The sequence below is a fragment of the Rissa tridactyla genome, chromosome 9 (assembly GCF_028500815.1).
Source record: "Rissa tridactyla isolate bRisTri1 chromosome 9, bRisTri1.patW.cur.20221130, whole genome shotgun sequence".
In the NCBI taxonomy this organism is placed as follows: Eukaryota; Metazoa; Chordata; class Aves; order Charadriiformes; family Laridae; genus Rissa; species Rissa tridactyla.
In genome coordinates, this window is record NC_071474.1 from 4,048,015 (window position 1) to 4,075,219 (window position 27,205).

At 47.2% G+C, this 27,205-nt stretch overlaps 1 protein-coding gene across 2 annotated transcripts in view; it reads left to right on the forward strand.

Moving 5' to 3' along the window:
- Positions 1-5,354: 5,354 nt before the first annotated feature.
- The window catches only part of CHSY1 (chondroitin sulfate synthase 1), a 79,803-nt gene continuing 57,952 nt past the window's right edge, over positions 5,355-27,205 (forward strand). The window contains exons 1-2 of one of the 2 annotated variants that reach the window (XM_054214493.1): positions 5,355-5,642; positions 14,773-15,268. In XM_054214493.1, coding sequence (XP_054070468.1) covers positions 5,377-5,642; positions 14,773-15,268 — 762 coding nt within the window. In that variant the 5' untranslated portion in view covers positions 5,355-5,376. Of the gene's footprint in view, positions 5,643-10,872; positions 12,225-14,772; positions 15,269-27,205 lie in introns of those variants that run through there. The other variant, XM_054214495.1, reaches the window with a different exon arrangement.

Sequence of the window (27,205 nt, forward strand, 5' to 3'; positions counted from 1 at the left end):
AAGATTCTTTGTGCTGCGCACTGAGCGCAGCTTCAGAGCTGGTACTGAGGGTGATATTAATGCAGGGAGGGCAAGGGAAAGAACTTAGAACATTCTATTTGAAGAGAACGGAAGGAAAACGGATACACTGAAATACCTGGCCTTTCCATCTAGTTCTGCTGCTCTGTTGTGTGCATTAAAAGGGGGAGCTACTGTTAAGTTGGCTTAAAAGATGCACTTTCAAATAAAAAAACCAAAACAAACAACACAACACAACCAACCCAAAGCTGGGTCCTAAAGCTTTACTTAATCACGTGCTGGAAGGCGTAACATTCCCTGTAAACTTGGCTTATTGCTTCTTAGGTGAGGTAGTTGCCACGTTGTTAGCTGTTCTGCTTCTTAGGTATATTGCATCTTGACGCTTGCTTTTTACATACACGTTCTAGGCTTTTTCACTGGTTTGTTGACTGTGGTCTGGTGGAAGCACGTTAAAAATCCATCCCCTTCCCCTCCATGATGCGAAAATCCATCCCCTTCCCCTCCGCGTTGCAACCCTCAACGGCTTTGCGGACACCACGGCAGCGCTGCTCCCGCCGCCCAGCCGATGGGAAGGGGAGGCTTGAGCAGGCAACTGGGGAGCTGCGTGGGGAGCAGGAGGGTTTTCCACCCCCTCCAAAGCCCCAGCTGGGGTTCCAGGCTGGGAAAGGCAGAGGCTGGGAAGGGCAGCGGTCGCTGCACTGCGGGGCCAGGCCGTAGGATGGCAATGTTGGGCTGGCTTTCCAGCAAGGAGCAAGCGGTGACATACTTTTGTCCCTTGAACTGGCATCTTGCGAGTGATTCAGCTGGGAGAAAAGGTTGGGACTGGGCCGTGGTAGGACCAGAAGAGGATGGGGAGGGGAAAAATAAAAGTGGGTGCTGGAGCTGGGGAAGGAGTTTCTGCATCACTTGGGAAAATGCAGCGGTGCTGGAAATACTGTGACAGAGACAAATGCTGCTGGTTGCCCAGCTAGATTTTTTCCACCGTGAGTCTGTTACCTTGAATATATGAAGTATGCTCATTTTCCAGTGCCTGGGTAGTTTTTAAAGTATCAGTTTAAGTACTGGAACATTCATAATTAAAGTCTCTGGAGCACTTGGGAAGTAGTTCACCACTTTAACTAGTATTTTAAAATACGGTAAAGAATATATAACGTAGAAGGTACATCCTGTAAGTATTAGAGCGGGCTCACCACTGTGGAAAAACTGGAGATCAAAACTGTTGGGGAAAAAGAAGTGGTTATAATGCAAGATTGTCCCTCTTTCCTCTATAGGGTAGAGTCCCATATGTGGAAGAAACTTTTCTCTTTGTTTTAAGCTTCTTTATTCTAAAAGGACAATATCTATTCAGTACGCACACAAAACAGTTCGCCGCTCCAAGGACTTGGCTTTTTCGTCATTTAAAGATAGGATTACAGTTTTGTTAATCTCGTTAAGAATCTAAACTGTGGGGGCCTGTCGGGTGGGTTCCCGCCGGCTGGTCCGGGTGCTGGTCCCACTGGAGCGAGCGGGACGGGAGCGCAGGGACGGAGCGCACGCGACGTGCACCCTCTTCGGATTTTGGAGAGCCCTCAGAATATTTCCTCAACCGATGCCGTACAGAATAGAAAATGTGCTGCATAAAAATGTGTTTATGCTTGTATACAGTGTTATATGAGAAAAATACCATGTCTTTTAATATAAAGGAGTCATAGTGTATAGTGTCAGCTATTTATCGAGACTGAGAGCTGTCTTACTAGGGGAAGGCACTTGAATGTGATTAAGCAGTATGACCTTTCTCTGCCAACCGGATTAAAAACATATTCTAGGCAGGTAATGGCAGGGTTATAATTCAGTTGGAAGAACTAAGCTGTGGTCTTCGAGTTTTCCCTTAATTTGCCTTTTTTTTTTTTTTTTCCTCTTTTTCTTATAGTGGAAACAGCAGCTGCTCTATGCATGAACAGGGGAGGGGGCAGGAGCAGTAAAATGGGCACTTGCCCACCTAACACTTTTGAACATGAGTTTGGCACAATAAATGAAATAAAGCGAGGCACTTGGATGTGCTTGGGGGGGTTGTGTGAGCATCGCAGCATTCCCAGGTGCTACACCCTCTTCACAGCTGGACATCTTGCCCTTATAGGTGGTGGTGTGATCTCGCGTGGCGGCAGTGTGACCTCTGAACGTGCCTCCCCTCCGGGTTAAATCCTGGCACCAGAAAGTGCCCCTTCCTTCTCCTGCCCCTTCCCCCAGCGCTCTCTGCTCACCCCCTGCCCGCAGCGAGGTCCGGGACCATAATTGCTCTGGAGGTGCCAGGAGGTGGGAATGTGCCAAACGAGAATTCGGAACAGAGGGGATCTAACACAGGAGTGTGCTGCTCCGCTTCATCGTTTCCATGTGTGCTGAAGTCGCATGAAGTTTTCAATTCTGATGACTAACTTCTTTTCTTTATGGGAAGAAGCCAACTGACAGCTCCTCAGCCCCAACTCTTCTCTTTTTTATTGCCTTTTAACCACGCTAGCTCTGCCTTTTCCTGTAATTCATAGGCCACAGTGGCTTTCCCTTGAATCAGGAGATTTTTATTGCTGATTTGGAGCACGCTGAGAGTAATCCCATTCCTGCCTACGGACTTGCCACATCTCCCTCTTTTGGAAAGGAGTGGCCTCATTTTTTATTTTACTTGAATGTCTGTTGGTGTGCCGTATTTCAGGAGCTGAACATCAGGCTTGAGGGGAGAAGCAGATTTTGATGAGGTCCCTTTTGAAGAAGGTTTTGAAAGCGGAGTAAGAGATCCCCCTGTGCAGAGCGGCACAGGCTGAGGATGACCCCAGACTTCACAGAAGGGGATCAGGGCACCAGTAAAGATAATAACAAAGCATTGCAACTGCTGGGAAGGAGAAAGGAATTGCAGTAGTGATTGGGGGTGGATTTCCCCATATGGAAGGGATGGAAAGGACAGTATAGCAGAAATGGTTTTCTTGGTATAAATAGCGGTTTGGGATTATTTTAATAGGAGGAACTGAGGTGGATCGTGACTCCTGTTCCCTGGAGCAAGGTCTCAGACAGGCAACTTTATGCTGGTTTTGTCAGAGCGAACATGGGGCTGCCAGCCCTGCACGGCCCCGGGTCTGCGCAGTGCCTGTCTGGGGTGGGAACGCCTCCACGCCTCGGCCATGGACAACCTGGGAGGAGCCCTTTTGGGGATTTTCATCAACCTTTCCTCTGCCTGGTGGCGCACACGAAGCTGTTGGGAAACTGCTGCCCTTCACTGTACCCGAGCTAGCGCTGCATTTGTAACCCTTGCCTGGTGTTTTGCAGCTCTGGAAGGCAACCTCGGCCTCAGCAACTCTTCTCGCCTTCCAGCTGGCTTTTGCCAAGCAATGGTGCTCCCTGGCTTTACCCACCGCCCGTCTGTTCCAGCTTGGACTTTTCTTCCTTTCCCTCTCTTTCACCATTTAGTTCTTCTCTTCCTCTTCACACAAAGACACATCTCGCCCAGTACTCCTGTATTGTGCCCCTGGGCGACCGACAGGAGACCTCCCCCTCTTCTTTTGCGTTAATTGCTTGTACTTCTTCTCCGGTTTCTATTTATATTTAATTTTATTTTTGTTCCATACCATAAATTGTGATGGTTCTTTCCTTGTGGTATCTGTTGTTCCTGCTGTCACAGGAGTTCGTTGATGGTGACCTCCGTATGAGGATTGCACCACCATGAGAGCAATAAAACGCACACAAAAGCAGGGTTTTTTTCAAGACATGTTAGCAAGTTCGTTAGATAAACAGATTGTGGTATTACCTGCCAGTTCCCAGAAACACGAGAGTGAGTTACTGTACAAGGATTGTAAAAATCTGTCATGTATGGCGCTCTGACATATTAACGTACAGTATTAATTTGATACAGTGTCCTCTTTGGCAACAGTTCTTGCTCAAGAGCAGGCTGCCATTACGCCGAGACTTCTTCTCAACTTGTTGTGGACAACGCCACAATATAAATAAATTTTAAAATGGGAAACACTGGCACTCAGAGATGCAAAAGTGGGTAGGAAATGGAAGAAAACACAATGATAAGCAGGAGGCCAGTGGGTTGTACTAGATATGTTTCTCCTGTAAAGACTGGAGGGTTTTTTTTCCTGTAAAACTTCAAGGGTTCGGGGCTGCAGCATTTGAAGCTGAAGTACTCTGTAGATGAAATGCACGTGGAGAGTTCGTGCGGACAAAGGAAAAAGAAGTCTTCACCCAGTACAGCCAACGCCTTCGCTCTGTTGAACAGTCATTATAGCCTCCGGGCGGAAATAGACTGACCTATTTCTGGTCGGTTTAATTAGCAAGGTGGGAAAAAATGGAGAACTGCCTATGCTTTCACTCCCCCTGGCACCAGAGCACGTGTGGCATGAATGCATCGGTGCCGGGTGAATCCGGGGCTGGAGGGCTGCTCCTCGCTGCCGTGCCTCCCCTCCGCTCTGTGGGCCAAGGCAGGGCAGGTCTGGGGCTTGGGTAGCAGGGACCCGACCGTGCCGAGATGGGAATGGTGCATATGGAGCCATGCTGGGTCTCTGCTGGGATGGGCGATGGGCCTCTGTCGCTGGGCATGGGCACCTGGTGCCCATCCTGGGTCGGCGTACCAGTCTCCCAGTGCCTTCCCATCCTGGTCCGAAGGGCTTGGCTGGAGTCCCAGTCCCGGCTCCTGAACTAGGGTCCTGTCCTGGGGTCTCCGTGCCAGGCTGGGGTCCACATCCTGGGGCTGCGTCGGGGGTCTCAGTCCCCATCCCTAGATCCCAGCGCCCACGCTCTCTCGGGCTCCTCTCCCAGCCCCTTGGTCTGGGCAGCTGGGCCGAGGGTCTGGGGTCCCGGGGTGGGATGCCGGCTCGGGGTGGCCCTGTTCTGGGGTGCTCGGTCGAGGCGCCGGTCCCCGTCCCGCGGCCCCGCTCCAGGGAGGTGCCCTGGGAGCCGCTCCCCGTCGCGGGGTCACATCCCGGTCTCGGTGCCCCCGCCCACCCCAGGGTCCAGGCCCGTACCGGGGCCCCTCTCCCGGGCGGGCGCCGCCCCCCGGAGCGCCAGCGGGGCGGGAGGCGAGGGGACCGGGCCGAGCCGCCTCCCTCCCTCCACGGGGGCTGCTCCGCCGCGGCCGGGCGGGGCCATCGGCGGCGGGCAGCGCGTCGCGGGCCGCCCACGGCGCCTGTGCCGAGGGGCAGGGCCGAGGAGAGGCGGGCGCCCCTTCTTCCCTTCCCCTCCGATCCTCTTTCCCTCCCTCCCTCCGCTTCCCGTCCCTGCCCCTTCCCCCATGGCGGCGCTGGGCGACACGGCGCGGCTGGCGGCGGCGGCGCAGCGCGGGGCGGCGGCGGGGCTGTGAGGAGCCGCGCGGGGCCTGCGCGGCGCTGGGCGGGCATGGCGGGCCGCGGCCGCCGCGCCTGGCTCAGCGTCCTGCTGGGGCTGGTGCTGGGCTTCGTGCTCGCATCGCGCCTCGTCCTGCCCCGCGCCTCCGAGCTGGCGGCGGCGGCGCGGCCCCGCCGAGCCCGCCCGCAGGGCTGCCGCCCTCCGCCCGCCGCCGCCGCCCCGCCGCGCCGCCCCGGCCCGCCGGCACAGAGCTTTCTCTTCGTGGGGGTCATGACGGCGCAGAAGTACCTGCGGAGCCGCGCCGTGGCCGCCCACCGGTGAGCGGGAGCGGGGGGGGCGGCTCCGCTCGGCTGCCGGCGGCCGGGCTCGGGTGGGTTCGGTTGGGCTCGGTTCGGCCGGGCTCGGGTACCTTCGGGTAGGTTCGGCTGGGCTCGGGTGGGTTCGACCCTGGGCTGGTTTGGGCTCGGCTCGGTTCGGACGCGCTCGGCTCGGCTCGGTCGGTTCGGGTGGGCTCGGCTCTCGGCACGGCCCTGGCGGAGCGGCTGAAGTAAGAGCCCCCGGGCGGGAGCCCTTGCGGCCGGGACCCCCCACCGGCCCCGGGACCGCTCGCCCTTCCCCGGGGCAGGTGTGAGCGAGCCGAGGGGGCCCCTCAGACCACGCTGAGACCCGGCTTTCTTCGCACTGGCCCGGGTGGGCAGCGCTGGGGCGCTCGCCGTGTGGCCGGGCCGTGAGGTGAGGAGAGAGAGGCGGCCCAAGCTCTGCTCCGTCGCCTGGACAGGTCGGTGGAGACACGAAGGGTCGAGTTGAGGGGGTGGTCTGCTTGACCATGGTACTCAACATGGTCTGGTTGAGCCGCTACCTGGCAGGCAGCCCCAGTGGTCATTTGTGAGGGTCAGGTAGCCCCACCGTAGCCGGGGGGCACGTACCACCGGTCACCGGGGTCCTTGAAGTGCTTCCCTCAATGCTCCTACCTTGGGCATGGCTGCATCACGCTGGTGCAGTCCTTGGCTGCTGCTTCTGAAGAGAGCCGACAGCCTGGTAATAATAAAGTTTGGAGACTGCTGTAATCCCCTAGATAGGAAAAAAAAGACCACTGTGCCAAGCCGGGAACATGTGCTTAGGAATGAGACTCAGAAAATGCATCTGAGAACAAAGAGTAAAATCGGCCTTCGCTCACCACAGCTATGGCAAAGGCTGGACCAGGTAGCGAAACAGCTCGAATGGGGAGAGTCAAAGTGCTCCTAGCTTTGTGCTGATGAAGCTGGCGCAGGAACAGGGGTCTCTGAGCCGTGTGTTTATTACCTGAGTACACCCGTTTTTGCAGCAGAGACGATCTTTGTGCTTTGCACCGCATGCTGCTCGCTGTGGCCCGCGGCGTGGTCTCCAGCCGTAGCTGGGTATCACCGCCAGCGCTGTGTGCTAACGGGACTTCTGTCCAAAGCCTCGGCAGCATCAGAATAATCATCTCTTCTGTGAGAGACGTGTCTGTGGCTTTGGCGAAACTCTTCGCTCTGCTGAAATATGCTTATTGCTCCGGCGTCCGCGCCAGCAGGCAGTGCTGAGAGGCTGCGCGGGAAGCCTGCTCGGGAAATCTGAAAGAGTTAAGAGCTAAAATGTCAGCTCGGGTATACCCCGGCTCCGACTGAGCGCTGCACAGGCAGTGCCGTCAGAGGAGCAGCCAGGAGCTCTGGGGCGGATCTTTCTGTAATAAAACGTCCGCTTTAGTCTTGTACTAGAACAAACCCTTCTCCATCTCCTGCCTGCCCAGGTTGAAAAGTACTTGGCCCTGTTGGCCAGTAAGAACAGGATGGCAAAACCATGTATGATGGACCATCTCCTCCTCCCCCTGCCCAGCCCATTTTGGGAAACGGTAGCTCTTTTTATATCAGCATCAAATGCAGTAAAATTAATTTGGGCAATCTGAAACATGTTGTCCACCAAAGATGGTTTTAATGGAAACTTAATTTCTTCTTTCAGCAGTAGACCTGTAATTAAGTTACAGAGAGTGCGTGATTGATGCTTTGAAATGGGTGAAAGAATCTGTTTCTTCAGGGTTATGTATTCTTCACCGTGTGGGATGGAGCGTTTTGGATTGCAAATCTCATGAGCCGTGTAATTCACATTTACATACGGAAAGGCTGGAGTCTTGTTGGGACATCACATAACAGGTTTTATGGCAGAATAGTTTGTCTAGCATCCATCAGATTTTGTGTCAAGAATTCAAGAAAGGGAAATTTATCACAACATTGTCCAGAGATGAGCGTTAATTGTGGAGCTTTTCACTTTGCTGGTGTGGGAAGGATTCTCGTCCCTGGCTTTGCCCGTGCTTGCTGAGCAGTCCTGTGCTGTGGGAGAGCTGGGTTTACAGAACCAGATCTGCAACATCTGCTCACACAAAAAAAATGGCTAAAGATACAAGTTAACAAATTCAGCTAATGGCATTAGGCTCCTTCAGCCCTCGGAGGCAGATCTGAGTATTGCTTTTTACTGCACTGCTATTTTGGTTTAACCTCTAGAGATGATGTCCGCTTTGGGAAGGGCTGAATGAAGAGACCTCTTAACATTGCGGTAGGGCTGAAAGCATTTTTTTCCCCTCTGTTGGTAAAAGAAACAAGCTAATGTCCTGGTGACAGGAAGACATCTTTGGGGAGAAGTGGGGAGAGGGGGAGAGGAAGACAAACCTGAAATCTTAAATGGCTTTTGATTGCCATGAAGTACTCAAGCAGACAATTGCTGGGATTACTACATTGACAAAGCATCCTGGTGAGCTGAATCGCTGGCACAGCGAGTGAAATGGGAAGCTGCTAGCAAGGCATTCCCGGGGTGGCAGCGTGTGCAGAGCCTTGATACCACGCTAGCCAGAGCGCTGAAAGGAATTAGGGATTCATAGGCTGAATACCTCCAAATTGCTGTGGCTCAAAGGCCATTTACAGACACAGCTAAAAGGGACCCGAGCATTTGCTGATCCTTGCTGCTGTGAATCCAGATAGGGCCTAACAAGAGGGGAAGCAATCCACTTCCTGAACATCAATCACGAGCAAAATGACCACTGCAAGGCAAAACGGGCCTGCTGGATTTTCAGGAGACGCCAGCTTTTTGAAACAGTCGTGCTTTTGTAATCTGCGAGGCAGAGAATAAGCTTTAGATCTATGGGGTTTTTGGAGGGGAGATTTGTAGCTTCAGCAGTTATTGCATCTGACAGCCAGGTTAGCAGGGCTTCCCTTCCAGGAGGCCGGTGAAGTGCAGCAGCAGAAACCGCAGTGTCACATCAAAGGACAAGAAATAGTCAGGAAAAAAGCTGTGCAGGAAGGAGTTAAGGTATGGCTGGAGTTCAGGGAAAGTGCAACAATATGTGCTAATGGTTTTGCAGTTGGGGGGAGTTGTCCTAAAAGAGCTGCGGGAAGGAGAGGATGGCAGTAAGCAGTCTCTGAGAAGATTTAAGTCTGCTGTCTTAGGAACAGAAATATCAGGCAGTTAACCCTTTTTCTTTTTTTTTTTTTTTTTTTTTGCGTAGCAACTAGATTTCCTGGGAAACGTGGCAGGAGCCTAGTGTGAATGCAGTTAATGGCGAGATGTTGGCCTTTGGCAGGATCTCTGCAGGAACAGCTGCAGTACTTCTCAGTTTGGGACAGTCCCCACGGCACCTTGAAGTGCCACGAGGCCACACGCATGAGGCCAGGGCTCGTGCTAAGCCGTCCCGCTCCTGCAGCAGAGGGATGCCCTTCGGGAGGCTCCATTTCGAACGTGCTGCCACACTGTTCGTGGTGGCTTATAGGAAACAGACTGCACTGGAATCTAAATACCTGAGTGCTTGGAAAAGCTTAAGTGAAAGGCAGCCAGAAGGATTTGGGGTCTAAGGGAGTTTGTATTATCTGTCTAAGCCTGCAGTAGCTGCTGCAGAAGTGTAATACAAAACACATTTTTGTGCTGCTTTTAAATTCAGAGCCTAGGTCGAGGCTGTTGGGTGGTATTTGGTTTTGGTCGTTTCTGGTTGCTAGTGAGGTAATAAGATGGATTGTGGAGCATGCAGTCTTGCCTCTCAGGAGGAAGTCACATGAAGTGACTTTGAACATCATGACAACGCGATACATGTTTTGCTTAACGTATCAATCGTTCAATCGTACTGGAGTGTTGCAATAGTGAGAACTCAGTGTGTCCTGCTCTTGTGCCCTCTAGCAGAAGTATGACATACTTGGGCTTTCCGAGCAGTAAGCACTTAGCTAAAATTTGCAAGAATGTTTAAGGAACAGTATGAAACAAATACAGTGAGAGCAACTGGTATGGATGCCTGGGGGATATGGAGAAACAAAGTCACCTATGTACCCCGAAGGAACCATATGGCCCAAACCTCTGGGACACTTGGTCTTTGATCTTAGTCCGACCCACTGAGTATTGGTGTGTCTACAGATGATGGATCCGTTTCTGTCCCTCTTTCCACAAGGAAGGTGGGTGGATATCCACAGACAGAAAACTGGCATCACTTTAAATTGGAGGAGTTTAATTCAAAGGACTCCAAGGAGCTGTAGAAGCTGTTCGGGTTCTCTGTTAAAGCTAGATACCAAGCTGTCCTGCAAAAAATTGGAAGGAATGCTTCCTCAAAATCTGAATTCTGTAGTGCAGATCTTCACTGTCAAGCTCTTTTAAACCTATCTGGAAACTTAAAAAAAGAGCTTGTTTTTCTGACCTCACATGATGATCATCTGCAGTACCACATGCAGAAACAGTGTGCTGGTTTTCTTGCTCAGTTCTTGTGGCTAAACTGTAGTTCATTCCTTCCCCTGTAGGAAGCGTTGCTGGAAAGAAGGGACCTTGAAGAGCAGTTACGCAAAACTGTCCCTGATTCAACATGAAATTTAGCTGACCTGTGTATTCAAGAAATCAGTCCTTTAGGTCTGTTTATCTTGCTGAGTTCTTCACAAATTATGATTTTCTTCAGCATATTTATACAAGATGGCTCTTTCTCAAAACTTTAAATGGTTTCTCTGATCTCCTCTGAGGGAGGTTCCCAAGCTGCAGACAAAAACCAAATACATTTTTTGTCATCGTCTTCAGTTTGGGTCTCTACAAAGGGAGCACTGTCTGAGTAACATTGCTGACTGTGCTTCTGCTGAGTGTGCAGAGCTGATAATAAAGCAAGGTAATACAAATAAATAATAAACACTGGAAACTGAATATAAAACCTTCCAGGTCTGTGCTCCTCCTGCTCCAAGCTATGATTTTTAAATGTCTTCTTAAATTAAGAAATGACTTATGACAACATTTGGTGACTAGAGTAGTGGTCAATTTTTAAAAACTACTGGGGGTTTTTTAGCACTCTCTTTGTGCACACAGTTTTCTGTATTGCATGAATATCTGTACCAGCTGTGACAAAGTCTTTGCACCCAGTTTGCTTGTGACTTGCTCAAATTAGGATACACAGAGCTGATATCCAGTGCACAAAACCAATTAAGCAGTGGTAAAGTTGACTTGCTAGCCACCAACACTGGAGCAGTCCTAATGTCCTCTGCTAAGAGGTTTCTTACAAGGAAGTGTTATCTAATTTATCTATGTTTGTGTTTATTTAAATTGCACTTTGATTCTGTTGTTAACGCTAGCTTCTAGTTTGCTGGAGTTATGTGCCCTGTGCACTGAGAGAAACCAGGTCGCTGCACCAGGGGAAGGTAATAGGGAGCCTTGCCGTCCTGATTCACGCACATCCTCTGGTTTAACCGAGCAGACTCAGATTACACAGAGGAGATAAGGTTGGGATCTGTCAGAGCAGGTCAGTTGCTGAGTTTTTAAATCACCGGTTCAGTATGCATATCGGTTGTATTCAGAACCTGGTATTTCTCTCAGGACAGAGTTGAAATGGCCTTAAGTTGGCTGAGGCCACCAGTGATTGCTGCAGTGGAGGTGGTCTCTGCAGATGTAGATACAGGAGCCGGGTGTCAGAAATGTGACCGCGTTTCCTTTAAACAGCTGAGGGTAACAGAGGAGCCCTTGTGGGTAGAAGGAGGGCGTCAAGTATTGCTAAAAATGTTTTCCCTTGTTTGTTTGTTTGTTTGTTTGTTTTAATTATCAAACTTAAAATTGATTTGCAGAATATAAGTCTGCAAATCTTATATTAGAGAAGCCTTGACCAGGAAAGCTGTGTTATGTGTTAGCCAGTGGGAGTGGGTGCTGCTGGGGCCATGGGAGTAGGAAAATGTTGAGACAGGAGCTCCGTGCCTGAGGAGCTGGAGGCGTCAGGTTGCTGCCCGCAACCTGAGAGCAGACATGATAAACTGGACTGGAGATGGTAGGATGGGCAAGAAACGTAGCTGTTAACGTGCTAATCTTCAGAACTGCTTGTGATTGAGCCAGGTCTGATTTTTTGCAACAGCAGATAAAAAAGTTAAAGGTAGCTTTGGTCAGAATTCCCCTGCATTTGCCAGTCCTTTGTTCTGCTGATAGCTGGGGTCAGAAAAATGTACTTACAGTTCATTTTACAATGTGTGGCTTGGCTGCTTTGGCTGGGTGCAACAACATGTTTCCTGAGCAAACTGTTCTGTATTTCTTCCCAAAAAGGGGCCGTGTGGAGCAGCGAGCTGTGGCTTGGACATAAAGAGCAGCACATGGTGACTCCCATTGTTTCAGCCTCCACTGAGCAGCGCTTGCGTTGACACAGACACTCAGGCAATTTTTCGAAGTGGGAGCATATTTCGTCTGTCTCAGTTTGAACAAATGCTCAAAGCCACAGTCACAAATAACACGGCGAGTTGTCTCATCCTTGAAATTGCGTTGTCGCAGGAAATGAACAAACAAGCTGTGCTGGGGCATGGTCAACGTGAGATCCCAAGCCTGAAGTAATGTTGTGGTGCTGACCCAAGTCGCACGTTGATCCTTGGTGTGTGGTTATCGTTAGGGCACGATCTTTCTAGGTATGTTGTGCCCCTCCGGTACGCAGGAATATGTATCTGGTTTACTCCTGGTTTAGGGTGGAACTTAAATATGTCCCAGAGCCATGAAAAGATGGGGTCAAACTGGCTTTGAGCTGAGGGGTATAATGCAATATGAGGACTGGGAATCAAATGTGCCAGGGTTTATGGATGTACATGCATTTTGTTCCCGCCCCATTGAATGGGAACTCTTCTCTTGACAATACGTAAAGGGGTCCTGAGGTGAGGGTACCTGGTGGGAGAGCAGGGAGATAGAGCTTGGAGTGATAGAAGACATCCTGCGTTGTCTGTGGTTTGTAATCATTTCAAAGGCAGATCTTTCAGGGTATTGAGAGCAAGTCTGAAAGTTCATTCTTTGCTTTTGGATAAAAAAAGTCAATAAGCAGAAATTTCCATAAGACTTTAGCTTATAACTTCCCCCAGTGATTGTCTGAAAAGTGTCCACCTGAAGCTGCATTGGGAACTGGTCACAGTGGATGAGACGAGCTGCCTTTTCTTTCTATGAGATTAAAATTTGAATGCTTCAAGTACCTTTAGTGAAGAACTTTTTTTAAACTTAGATTGGGAGTTGATATGGGAAGACTAGATGATTTCTATGTGGGGTGCGGGTGTCAGAAAATAAACAGCGGAACTTCCTTAATAGTTAGTGAAAGTTCAAGATATGAGCATGTCTCATTTTAAAACGGGTAGTTTTCAGTGCTTTAGCAGGATGTGACTTTATAACCGCTAGTACCGGGCATTAATTGCATCACTGATGATTAAAGGCCTCATCACCTCTGTTGGGAAGTCAAGAGGAATGTTTCCATTGACTTTACTCTGTACTCTTCAGGGAAGCTGGGATCTAAACTCTTTCAATGATACACTACTCATGGCAGTAAGAAATCCAGAAGACAAAGCTTTTAAAGTAATTGGGTGATATTCATTACACAAAGCTGAATTAGTGTGTAACTGTTAAGGTGTTGAGGTTGATGTTTAGTTAGTACTGATTAAATACCTTTGCATTTCCCAGTGGAATTTTTTTTAGGAATTTAGGAATTCCTAATTTAGGAATAATTTTTAGGAATAAAAATTTAGGAATAATTCTTCTGAAATATTTTTACATTTCAGACTTTGTACAGTAGCTAATTCTGGAGATTTCAAATTTCAGATGGTTTGTACTGCCCAAAATCTGTTCTACTTTTGGCAAGAAACCTATGTTGAGAGGCATCTGGTAAAAGTGATAGTGATGCATTGAGGGAATACTGTCCCTCTTACCTTGAGAGTGTTTTCACATTCAGCTTTGAATATAGGTTATATTCTGAGCATAGTCGCTAAACATGATTAGAAAATACTCTCCCCCTATACAAAAAAGGACAGAACCTGTTGGTTTACCAATGAAGATAGTTTTCTGTGAGTTTTTGTGAAGGATACATGAACTCGGCTTTTTCCCAGGTAGGATTTGAGAAAATGGTACCGAAAGCTTAAAATTCATAATTTTTAGGGCAAGGCTGTAACAGTTACATGATTGAAAATCATCCCTGGAGGAGGTTCAGCGTTCTGCAGTCTGCCTTGAATCATCCTACGTCTCTTCCTGCATTATAAGTGACCCAGTTTGCCCACGCAGATGGGTTGGATTTGGCAAAGAAGAGCATGGAAGGTGTGGAGCAGATGTCACTGTGCTCCTTCGCACAGAAAACGCTCCTCTTTTGTGGTGTTCCTCTCTACTAAAATCTGGTCTGAAGTGTGGGGGAAGCTGCTGGAGGTGCGGGTGTTGGTAGCACCAGGTCATCTGTTGGGATTACATGTTTTGCACGCATCTCTTAGGACTAGTTTTCTGGTAGTTTTTTGCTGGTCTGGGCAGACCCATTTGAGGTTACTAGTGCTACCATGCTCTGTGTTTCTCCAGCTGTCACAAACAGGCAGCAGCATTTTACTTCTGCCAAAGCCCTACATGCTTCTCCACACAGCCTCTGGAGAAGTTGCTGTTTGGTTGGTTTCCCACAGGATACCGATTCCTCTCACAAGTTCATGTGAAATGTGCATCTATTTTCTCTCTGGAAGTCAGTACTTCTGAACACAGGTTTGAGCTTTTGGGGGGCTTAGAGGGAATGGCAGCTGGATATGACGCTGAATAACTTGCAGGGAAGCTTTGGAGGCATTAAATCCAGTTATATGTGAATTGTTTGCCCTTCTTGGCTCCCTTTGTCTTCGCCCTGTATCTTGTGACAAATAGCTGTTAGACCAATACCGAGTGTGCTTAAGAAATCCCGCCTGCCACTAGCGAACTACTCCTGTTGAATTCTTTATCTATCAGATAGACATGCAAAAATGATATTCAGACGCTTATCATATCAGAATTTTTGTGTGTTATACCAATTGCTCTGTGTGCCATGTGAATGTCCTCCTTTGCATGGGAAAAAATAACCCTTCAGGCATTTAAAAAGAAAATTTGTAAAGCAGATGAGGTGTAGCTCCTTTGAGTGGTCTCTGGTAGCACTCTGCCTGCCTGGTTTGCATATTTAATTAGTCCTTATTGTCTTTTTCAATCTAGAACGTGGTCCAAAACCATTCCTGGCAAGGTTGAATTCTTCTCCAGTGAGGGTTCGGACACCTCTATTCCCATCCCCATCGTGCCACTTCCAGGTGTAGATGACTCTTACCCACCCCAGAAGAAATCTTTCATGATGCTCAAATACATGCATGACCACTACTTGGACAAATACGAATGGTTTATGAGAGCCGATGACGATGTTTACATCAAAGGAGACAAACTGGAGAACTTCCTCAGGAGTCTGAACAGCAGCGAGCCCCTCTTTCTTGGTCAGACTGGCCTCGGCACCACGGAGGAGATGGGGAAGTTGGCGCTAGAACCAGGCGAGAACTTCTGCATGGGGGGACCAGGAGTGATCATGAGCCGGGAAGTCCTGCGGAGAATGGTGCCCCACATTGGCGAGTGCCTGCGAGAGATGTACACCACCCACGAGGACGTGGAAGTGGGAAGATGCGTACGGAGATTTGCGGGAGTGCAGTGTGTATGGTCCTACGAGGTAAGGATGAGGGCATGGAGAATGAGGTGTGTGTTTTTGGGGAGGTAGAGGAGAGGGTGGGGGAGGCTGGCAGCAGGGGATTGCTGTTGTACAGCTGTGCAGCAGTTCCTCCAGAGCTTACCTCTCTGTGCAACCTGACCATCCAACTGTACGGTTTCTACGCTTTTTGTTTCTTACGAGTGTCATCCTGGGAGAGATGTGCACAAATATGGAAGTGCAATAGTAAGGAGAGAAATGGAGCCTGACATTAGGCACTTTGGGGTGAGGGGAAGAACATTCATCATTCATAACAGTTATTTTTATTCGGGCAGAAAGAGAATAAGCTTAAATCAAAATGACCACGAGTCCCTGCAGTCTTGACTGTCCAAGTCTCTTTTATCTTCTTTAGCTGAGTATGTCATGGTGTCAGTGTGGAAAATAGATGATACAATTAATGTGTAACTTGCTGCAGTTGAAATGTGCAAGGCTGACAGATGTTTGCCCTGACAGTGACAGTTGTTTTCCCCAAACTACAGCCATGGCAGAGATGTCTCATGGTGGCTGGCACTGTCACCCTGCACACTGAGGTGCCTCGCAGCCTGCCCGCAGCCCAAGTTCGCTGCTGCTCAGGGGACTTGCTAGCAGCCCCATCCTGCAGACGCCTGCTTAGCAGGTCCTTGACGTCAGCAGAGACAAGCCACCACTCTTTCACTGAAATTCAGGGTCTGCCCACACTGACGTGGCTGTGAATTTGGCATCTTGGGGGAAAAAAACAAGAGAGTCCCCAGCCTGCTTGTGGCAGAGTTTCCTGCGGCTCTTCCTGCTGGATGCTGGGGGCTGGCGGCTCCTCCCAGGGGCGATGGGGGCTTCTGCCCGGGTACGCTGGGCTCTTTGAAGTGAGGCCTGGGTGTTTACAGACTGTCTGATTGAAAACACCTGCTGGGCTTGAGCTGCAGTTTCTTCTCCAGGACCAGGAAAAACGCTGGTGGGTCTGCCTTAGAAATAAGGGAGAAGTTGAGAACAGAAGAGAGGGTGAACAGTTTATATTTTTACACAAACATTTATGACTTGTACGCAGCTATCACTTTGTCCTTTTATGAGATGTGGTTAAGAGGGGGACTCATCTGCCCATGTGACAAAGGAGCTGTGGTCACAGATGACGACAGATACTGCTGCCGACCTGCTCTTTCACTGGCAAAGACTTGTGTTAAACTTCTGACACTGAATTTCTGTCCCCAGAAGCTGTTGCTTCGTTTCAGTTCACAGTTCAGTGATGGGAAATCCTGTGAGGAAGGGGAAGGAGGTTTCCAGCTGCAGTAATTCATTCATATCTTTTGTGCATAAAGGCTTCCTGGGCTAACAGTGGCTCTCCCCGTTCCCCGCTTACAGACCTGGAACTAGTTTATGTGTTGCTGGTGTCGTGGTTTGGGCTGTTCATGAGGAGTCGCTACATTTTTCCACAGTTTTTAGCAGCATAAAATTTTTACTCTAGACATTCTGAGTTTAAATAACTTCTGGTGTGAATGCCTGTACCATGTGGCATTTGATAACTTACCGAAGGTCAGCATTTTGGTCCTACTGAAACTGGCAAAGACCTCCTAAATTCAGTATGATCAAATTTTGGCTTGAAATAGCTAACAATAGCACACAACTGCACTAAGAATGCTACCGGACAGAATTAGGTCGGTCTTTTCTCAAGATCTATTTTGTTTGGTCAGCTTCTGTTAAATTATCCGTAGTGCTGGATTCTCCCAAGTGCCATGAATTACTTAAAATTGGTTTCTGTGAAGTGTATAAACTGTACGATGTTCAGAAGTAACCCATGAGTGTGAGATGTTAAGGCTCAGCTGTTTTGGAGAGAGGGAAGAGTTTCAGTGATGAAAGCATGCTGCTTCTGAGACGAATAGATCTGCTCTCATTTATTTGAGGCTTTTCAATTTAAAAACCTGTCATCTTTTCCTTTTTTTGATCTGGTCCTCTCATTGCCCAGACAACTAGATTAAATGTGCCTGGTATTTTATTTAAGATAAAGCAATAGCTGTGCGAAATAACACAGCTGTTGTAACGGCTGTGTTAGGAAAGCTTGGTGTAAAAGCGACATTTCCCATGTCTTGTACGTTCATGAACATCAAGTAACAGGCCACTGTATGTGAATTGCGAAGCATTGTATTTCAGTGAGCTTCTGACGGAGCAAAAGGTTTATCTGTGCCTGCTCTGCTGGGGCACAGCCACCACATTCTTCACGGTTCCCATCGAAAGGGAAGCAGTGACAGCACGAGGCTCGTCAAACAAAACGGCATGGCCTCAGAAAACCCAAACCTCAAACTTCTCCTTTGCTTCCTGCACTTCCTATTCTGGAGAGTCACAAGTGGCAGTGCAAATGAGGAGCTCAGGTCTGTGCAGTCACCCCCCAGCTCTTTGGTTTTTGTTCTTAGCATCTTGGACATGGAATGCCCTGCCGGACCTCAGAGCGAGTGGTTTTTTTCCCCCTGCAGTGTTCTTGCAGTGGGCTCTATGCCCAGAGTCGTTTTACTCATCTCCATGACTGTCACTGCCCCCTTTCTCTGATTTTTAGGATCCCACAATGTCTTTACTGTGCTGCTCATCTTCCCTGGCTCTGACTCTGGTGGTGTGCCCAAATGCGTCTCCAGGCCTGGCTCTGTGTTTTTTTTCTGCTCGCAGCAGTCTGTCTCAAAACCCTTTTTTCCCCCCTTCCTGTGTTTCTGTCACTTTGCTGCTCTCTGTGGTGCCTCTCAGACCACTTCATTAGTGGCACCGGTTATTGCCCGCTTCGAGACTTGTAAAGATTTGTTCCCGCTCTTCCTGCCGTCAGGAGCTTTTCAGCAAATACAGTAGAGGAATTGACACCACGATTCTTTGGACTTCCTGTTTCATCTCGCCCCAGAAAAGAGGCAGCAACAGTATGTGCAAGCTTGAGGAGAACTGAAGCTCCCTGGGCTCTGGGGAGCTTCATCTGACGCACCCAGGCTGCTGCTTCAGGACCAGTTTGCAGCCCACGATGGATTTTAGGTTCCTGTGACCAGGCTTGTAGCTGTTGCCTTACTTGAGACAGGTCAAGTGAGTCACAAATGAGACATGCCTCTTAAATGAAAGTTCCTTATGGCAAGGATTATCATCATTGTGAAAACAAAGCCGAGAGCGTTACTGCTATTTGACAAATAGCTGTAAAACTCAGCCCTCTATAGGGTGGAGCAGCCAGAGCTGCAGATTTTATGCAGCAAATTGGAAGGAAAAAAAAGTCATGAAAAGAATGGAGCTGTGAAATCTTTGAAGCTTACAGATGGGAGCCTGACAGTTTAAAAAGTGATATAGAGCGCAGTCCGTCCTCTTGAAGAGGACAAAAGGCTTGTACTGAACTTCCTAGGAAGCGATTTCTAGTGAATATTGGTATTTTGGACTTCTGGCACACTGCTGGCTGTTTTTCTCAGAAAAAGTTTACATATTTAAGTCTCATTTCCTCCGGCCAGTAGTTCTTCTAGTTTGTCTTGCGTGGATCACAGAGACGTGCTAGTTTTGTTTTCTCGTGCACTGCCTTGTGGTGCCACGTGCAGTCTTGGCTATTCAGCCTGAGAACAGGTTTCGGGTTTGATGACAAGCTATCTATCTCATTTGTGATTTAAACCATCCCAACGTATTGGTGATCTCGGTTTTCGTTTGGAGTCTAATGTTTCCTTGAAATGTATCTGAATTACAAAGACATCACTCTGTAGCTTAGTGTTGTTTCAGCCTTGTTTCGTAGCTGCTGCTGAGTTTTGTGTTTAATATCCTCATCTTCAGGGTGCTGGTAACTTTAATACGAGCTCTTTGTAGCTTCTAGAAATCAAGGCAGTGCTGGTACATATCCCATTAATTTCTTCAGTAATTAAACTCTTCTGACACACATTGCTTTCAGGTGATATGAACCGCTTCATGTCCTACAGCGCAATAGAAACAGCTGGATCCAACGGGGGAGCTTATGCTACCTCTAACTGCTGGTGCAAATGCCCACATGTTTTGTCGGTTTTTCCTTCTGTCCTGATTGAGGTGGTGGGAGAAATTAGGTAAGAAGCAGAAAGCGTCTGTGTGGAGACAGACAGAGGGGGCAGTGCTTTCCTCCAGACTAGTAACAAGTACTCTTACGTGTCCTGAAGTGAGACAGGATTTTTTATAATATGCATGGAAAAGAAGCTGTGAGGAAGGGAGCGGTCACATCAGGAAATGTGAGCATCAAAGAAGAGTAGGCCCAATCTTTTGGGCTTTGACGAGGGAAAAAGTAGGGCAGTGGTGACTAGGGATAGCGGGGGGCTTACAGGAGAGGGGGGATTTGAATTAACGTTTTGTGTGGTCTTTCATCTGGAGTAATTGAAGATAATTGCTACTCTGAAATTCACTGAAGTTAGGAGAGCCCTTAGAGTTCACATTATGTCTGCCAAGTACATTGGCAGTGCCAGAACATACCGTTTCTGGAATGGACTCTCCTGGGGGCAAAACGGAAGTTTATGGTTTCCTGTAAGATAGCCAGAAGTCAAAAAAAGATAAAAGTCCTGCAGCGATTGATCAGAACTGAAAGACTGGGGATAGATGCAACTGTTAACTGCTAACCTTCAGTTCCCTTGCTTTACCCTCTGAAAAAGAAATCCTTCATTAACGAAAAAGGAGATTCAGTCTTTTTGTAGCTGGCTAACGTATGGCAGCACCTCTTGGAGCAGGGCAGGAGGGGTCTGTGAGGAGCTGCTTTGGGCAGGGAGCTCTGAAGCACCTCGGTTTACCGCCGTCAGTGTGGGGCAGCGGGGTTGGACTGTGATGTTCGGTTGCTCTTGCTCTGTGGACCCTTGCCTTGGACTCCAGGCAGCAAATGTAAGACTCGACTTGTCTGTGTGGTAGGAGCAACCAGCCGTACTTCTGAAATCAGATGCTCTAATATATATATATATATATATATAGTCCCAGCTTCAAAGCTTGTGCATTTTTTTTTTTTTTAAGTCAGAGCATAGGAACTTGGCAAACCCTGACAGCAACAGATACCTTATCTCTCCATGTGCGTGTAGCCTATTGCATCTCTTCATTCAAGAAATGTATGATACAAATCGTGTGTGTGTGAGAGAGAGGGAGGATAACAAGCATGCTCAGTGTTTTAGGTGGATGTTTATAAATCATATTTTCTTAAGCACTAAATATTATCTTTGAAACGCTTCAGAGGTGTCTTTTTGGCTTCAGAATAAATTGGAAGTGGGTGGCCCTCCGTTCTGAGGAGATTGAGCTTCATGAAGGTAATGAGGAATGGCATTTTGTCAGAGGACAGACAGGTAAGACTAGAGGAGAGCTTTATCTGGGCAGGGAAGGTGATGCATGGGGCTCAGTGTGAGACTAAAACACATGACTGATGTGACAGGGAGTCTGTGACGACAGTGGGGGAGGCAGTGTGGTATGACCACCGTGGTCTAATTTTAGTAGCTATATTTGCTGAGGAGGTCAAGAGAGGTCAAAGGAGAGAGTAAAGACTGCAGTTTAAGTTTGTGAAACCAAGGTGTGGGTTAGGGAGGTTTGGAATAGGAGACAGATCTCAGATCTGCACCCAAGTCCTGGCCTAGCTCTTTCACTTCAGAAAATAATTAAATATTTGAGAACCGAATATTTCAAAGAGGGTTAAAGTTGACATTGCTGAGTCATTCCTTAGTGATTTCTGAACTAAGGTTGGTAAACGTTTCTTGTTTGTTGTAGAAATCAAGAACCACTTTGTATATAGTGCCAAGTGTTGTAGCAAAGTTACTTGAGTCTGGATCTCGCTGACTTTCTGCTGGCCATCATTTTAAAAGAGGAAGGCTGTGTGATTTGTGCTTACACATACATGCCTTTCCAGGCTATAGAGACTGTTTGAGACTGACCTAGTTTTTGTGAGCACATGGTTAATCTGTCCCTAGTTAGCTGTGTGATTTATCTAATGCCTAAGCTGAGGGGTGCTGAAATGGGGACTTTGGTGTCGTGCAGACTCTAAGGAAGCTTCGGCCGTGAATCCAGCAAACAGAAGTATTGCTTTTTTTCCCCATTACTGTCTTCCTGAAGTGGTTTTGTTAGAAATTAGGTTCTGTGCAGCCTGTTGAGTTTAGGGAGAGCCATCAGGATTAGTTGTTATCTTGAGGACAAGTCAGGAAAGGCTAATCCTTCATTGCATGACAGCACAAAGAACTAATAAAATAGCACATCATCCCAGTTTCTTAATTAGGCCACTCAGAAGATACTTGAGGATTTGAGTTTGTTCTGTTGAGCAGCAATGAGGATTGGCAGAGGGAGGTAAGTATGAGACCAGAAGCTTTCTGATGTATTTTTCTCTTCTGAACTTGTTGGAAAGCCATCCCTTTTTTTGCAGGGTTGACTCTTACTTTACAGCTTGCCGGAGCTGTGAGGCTCAGTACTTGGAAGAAATGACTGTGATCAGAGCTACTCATTGCGCTGCCTCTCGTAGGTGAATCCCACCTGACTGGAGACCTTGGAAGAATATGGTTAAATTTGAAACGTAATCAATATAAAACCTAGTAATACCTGTATAGTCAGTTGTTTCCCATGGGTCAATTATGTCTGACCAAACTTTGAGTTGGCAAGTTTTCTTTTCCACTTTATTTAGTGCTTATCCCTGTGTATAAAAGATGAGGGTGGGAGAATAAACCATTTCATGGCTACTTGTGTGTAAACAGAATCTCTGTGAAATGTCCCAAGTGACTTGACAGTAAAAAAAAATAATAATTAAAAAAAAATACTCTTTCTTAGATGAAGTGGATGTGAAGCGTCTTCAGCTGGGGCTCTCAGTATGGAAGTTTTTAACAGATCTATATGTAAAGGGGGACTGTGACCTGGAAGTTTGGGGGGGAGGATGTTAACTGTGTAAATTTTGAGAGAATATTTGCTTTTGTCCCCTCAATCTATTAGAGCCAACGTTCTGTGCACGGCTTAAAGCGCCAGCAGCATGGAGGTGTCAGAGCCTGTAAGCATGGGAGAGAAAAGCCAGACTTGTTCAGTGATGGGAAATAGAAATGAAGTGCTGATGTGGGGAAGGGGCTTAATATAAACTAGCTGAGGTCACTGAAGGGCTGGTAGAAACACATTCAGCTCAGCTGCCTTCAGTGCTGGCTGTATTATACTTGGAGTATGGTGTTTTGAGAAATAATTGAATTTTTTAAATAAACAATAAACCCAATTGAATTATTACAGAGAAGAAGCAAAAGGTGGATCTTTTAAATGGACGGATATGATGGGGTGTGATGTAAATTTTTATAATTTTTTTTTACAATTTATTACTTTTATAAAAACAATTTAATGTGAAACATCATTTTCTTTTTCTTTTGGAGTGGATGAACCCAGATAATTCTCCAGAGTTGCTTTACATAGTGGTTATAGCCAGCTGTATTGGTTTGTAGCACTAACCTGCTATGAAGGCTTTTCTTAATGCTTTTGGAGAAAATAGTAGATAGCAGGCTGACTCTGCCTTGACACAGCACTGAGCAGCTGCTCTGCAAGCATTTCCATGTGCTTTCTGGGCTGGCGGTGTACTAGGGCAGTCTCTGAGGAGGCATTTGTGATCTGTACAGTTGTGTTTTGCCAGTTCACCATCTTTGCAGTCACTGGTCCGCTGCTGGTGCGGGGAGATATATTGAAAAGACTTGTTAACAACAGGTTACTTCTCACCTCAGCCCAGGAACTGCCAATTGCTCTTTTTCTTCCCAGTTGCCTGCTCCTAAAGTCACTGTCCTTGATGGACTTTGTGCTTACAAGGCAAAAGATGACATTCAATGTGCTGCCGTATTGCTTTTTTAATAGCTTGCAGTTGCTAATGAGAAATGAGTATCTTGAGTCTTCCTGTGTGTTGTACCCAAATGCACTTAACATATGTCAGCAAGCAGCTTGGCATTTTAGGTTGTGGGAGAACCATTGGTTCATGGATGACCAGGAAAAATGCAAGATGACAACCTGCAACGGCCAGTCCTTGCAGCAGGCAGGTAGCAGTTGAACTCGGTGCTCTGTGCTGTTGCCTGATGACTCTGTGGATGGTGTGAGTATGTAATCTGACCACATGGAGGATTAATTGTCTGGGATTTGTCTAACCTCATTTCCTGTAGACATCTCCTGGCTGAAGAGCTGCTGCTGCTGTTTTATGTTCTAAACCCATCTGATTTGGAGTAATAAACCTGGTTCTACTTTGCTGGACTGTTGTACCATTCTTAATTGATCCTTAAAATGCTTAAAACATTTTAGCACTAATTTCCTGTGTTAAAAGCTTATCTGGACTCCTGGCGGTGTGAACTTCCATGGTTATCAGCTGGAGACCTCTTAAAATCTTGCCAGAAATCCTGATTGCCTGAAGGGTGGGGATTATCTTCCTGCATGCTTAAGACCAAAATGACCTTTATGTGTCACAAAGAAGTTGGGAACATAATTGGAAGGGTTTGGGGAGCTAACTGGTTTTGTTTTCTTAAATCTTGAAGTTTCAGGCTGCAAGTCTATTTGGGCGTCCTTGCAGGAACTGCAAGTTGAGTTCTGGTTATTTCTGGGTAGTTTCTTACATAAAAGTGAATTTCTGCTGATGTCCTTAGTGAAAGCAAGTTAGTTGGCAGTGATTCTTTCAGTTTTCTTGCGAAAGTTTAAAATACTGTTACAGTAATGAAGCAAAAGTAAAAGTTCTGGCTGATTTTTATCAGTGGCATTCTTGAGAACCAGCTGAACTTAATGCCAGTTACTTGCAGCTTGTGTAGTAATGGGGACTTCAGCAAAAGAGTCAAAACCTGCGTGTAATTTAAATTGCTATTAGCGACCCAAAGTGTTTTTTTTAAGACTCTCTGAATTGGAAATCACTGTTTATCCATTTATACTTTGTCCACACTGCAGTGTTGTACTTTGATGTGGAGTATTGCTGATAAGAGGAAAGCCACTACAGTAAGCTCTCCTTTCCAAGTAAGCACCTCAGCAGTTTTTCTGCTCCACGGCAAGCTTTGCAGTCTGCGTAATGCCGTTTTACCTGTGCTGCTGGCAGGGACTTGCTCCCAGGGCTGCAGCATGGATGAAGCTCCAGCCGTCAGCTTCTGCGCTTGGTGGTCTGATGCCCTGGGAGTGTTGCTAGGGTAGAGCAAACCGCTTCATTTAGTGTCTGTTCTGGTTTATAGCTAAGAGCACATGTCAGTACAGGATGGGAGCCCTAAATGTTTATGCAGAGCTATGAGATGAGGCTCCTTCAGCCAGTGCTTTAGAGTCATTAGCTTAGAAAGAGGTTTAGGAAAAGGCATGACATGCTCTTGTGTAATGAAGAGAGCACAGGTAGGGTCATGCCCACTGGATCTAAGCTCCATCGAAGTCTCTGGGTTTAATCCTTCCTACTGAATGGCTGTAGGGAGCTCCAGCTGAGTGCCGTATTTTTGTTCTTGGAAGCAGTCTTCAGAAGCATCCGGCACTCTTTGAGGTTAAGCACAGGTTCTTAGACAGAGGCTAGGATTAGCAATGAAATAAATGGGAACCCATAGTTTGGACTCAGCCAGCAGTTCATTAGAAAGCAGAAAAATGACAGTAGAAAGCTGCTTGCAATTCCAGAAGTGCTACTGTCACCTTCCTGCTGTAATAAAGAGAGAAGCACCTTATCAGAAAACTCACTTATCTTTGGCTTGTCCCAGTCTCTCTGAGTAGGCAGCCAGCATTTGCATGTGCGTTCCTTGCTCACTGTCCTCTTGCCCATGCTTAGACCTTGTGTTGCTGTGCTTTCTGGAAGGCAAGCACAAGTTAGTTCATGAAAACTTGTTGCCTGCTCTTGTTCATGGTTGCCACTTCAGATTGGTGCAGCTGGTTAGAAAAGTGCTCTGAGAATAGCAGCAGAGTATTAATGAAGGTTCCTCTGCTCATAGGCCTCCAATGGGTGTAATTACTTGGCAGTAACTTCTTTAAACCTTACTTGAATTAAAGCTACATGTTTTGGCTGGTTATGTCACCACTGTATTAGTGAGGAATGCAGGAGAGAGTGCTAGTTTGCATTAACTGAGCACCCTTAATCCTTTGTAACCATACTTTTTAATTTGTGTTACTGTCTTACAAAGAGAGAGAAAACATTTGCCCAAGGGATAGCAGAGTTCACTCCTCAGTAACTCTGTGTAAGGGCAATGTTCTTTGCCCTTGATAAGGACTAAGGAAGTTCCTAGTGAGTGGGTGTTGATAATTAATATTATGTGTGATTCTGCATAAATACTCAAAGGAGAACTGTCTGTATCTTAGCTATGAGGTTTTTGTAAATCTTTTTTTCCTGCAGTCCCTCTCAGTGTATGGGTGCAGAGTGGTTTAAATGCCTGACCCAATTTTTTTAATGGTTCCATACAGCCTTCATACCAGATGCTTCACTAAAAACAATCTTGTCCAACCAGACTGACTCCAGAACGTATACCTCTCACGTTCATTGTCCAGGTCAGCCAGAATACTCTTCCCTTTGTATGCGTACCTTTGCTGTCTTGATAAAAGAGAGATTTGCTTAACCTTATCACAGATGATTTGTCAAGAAACCTTCCCCTTACCTTACATTACCTTGTTTGTTTAACCTTATAATGGATTATTTAACTGACATACTTGGTTTTATATCCTTCTCCTATTGAAGACACTTCCTAACATCTTTGGCCAAGGGGAACCTTATAAAAAAAAAAAAAACCAACAACTGAGAAACAATAGCAGATTTAATCTTCATAAAGCAACAGGGCTTTTGCTTCCCTGGGAATGTTGGTGAGCTGTGGCTTTTCCAGGTTTTGGACGCAGCATTTTTTTTTGACTTTTTCAAATAATATTTTTTCCCCTCTCCGACTCCTTAGAGTTAAAATGTGCGCTGTATTCACTGCGAGAGCCTTTTGCAGTTGCACTTTGTCTTGTTGCTGTGTTTTACTGAGCCCAACGGGAGGCCTGCTCTGTTTCTATGCAATAACATGTTTGGCCAAATCCTGAAGTTTGCCGATGGTAGCATTGCTGCTGCATGTGCTCGTACTGAGGAGAAACCGTCCATGTGGTTTCTTATCTTTTCTAGGCCAAAAATAGCACCATAGCTCCAGCAGCCTTAAAGAGCTTGCCTAATTTCAGAACTGGAAACTAGGATGAAGGTGAAAAGGATATTTCAAAATATATAAAATAGGAGCTGGGTGCCTAAGCATTAGGATGAATAGTGTTTGTCTGGAGCTCTGGATGGTGAATCAGAAGTACTTCTGATGATCTTTTGCATGGACACTACCACAGGGGCAAGTCTCTGCTGAGTTGCAGGTCTGCTCAAATTTATGTCAAGCAGTGCAGTTCTGATACGGAAACTGCAAGCAAGGAAGGTGGAAGGTGAGGCAATGTCACCTTCCTTCTGGTTGTAATGTGGCTCCTCCAGATCGCTGATGTGGTTCCGCAAAAGCGAACAGGTCATTTCTCCAGCCCACGGCGTCTGCGTTGTGCCATCTGCCCTCGCGGTTCCTGGTGCAGAGGAAGTGTGAAATGTGTAACCCCGTTTATTCTGCTAGGTGGTCAAGGCCGTCTCCCTTACAGAAAATGCCTTGTTTCTGTTCAGCCGGCACAAAGGCTCTTTTATAGCAGCTTGGCTATACATCTGCTGAGGTGCCTCAGACTGTTAGCACTGGTTACTGTTTGAGGTATGCAGGCTCTGAGGCTGTGATGTACAGTGATATGTTGTTTATATGTTGCCTCCCTTTCCTTTTGAGGATAGGGAGCTGTGCTGTGTCCTGCCCTGAACAAAGCTGGTGTTAGTTATGTGATGGAGCGGTAGCCTGGAGATTTTCCCTTTAAAAGCAGGACTGGGATCCTTCTGTTTCACACTTTGAATTAAATGTCTGAATTTGGCAATGTGACTGCAGGACAATAGAACTTTCTCTGGGGAAAAGCGTGTTGAATTTCTGCTCCAGACACAGACCTGGCTTGAAAGACAGTGTGTGCATCAGCACAGAGGGACCCTGT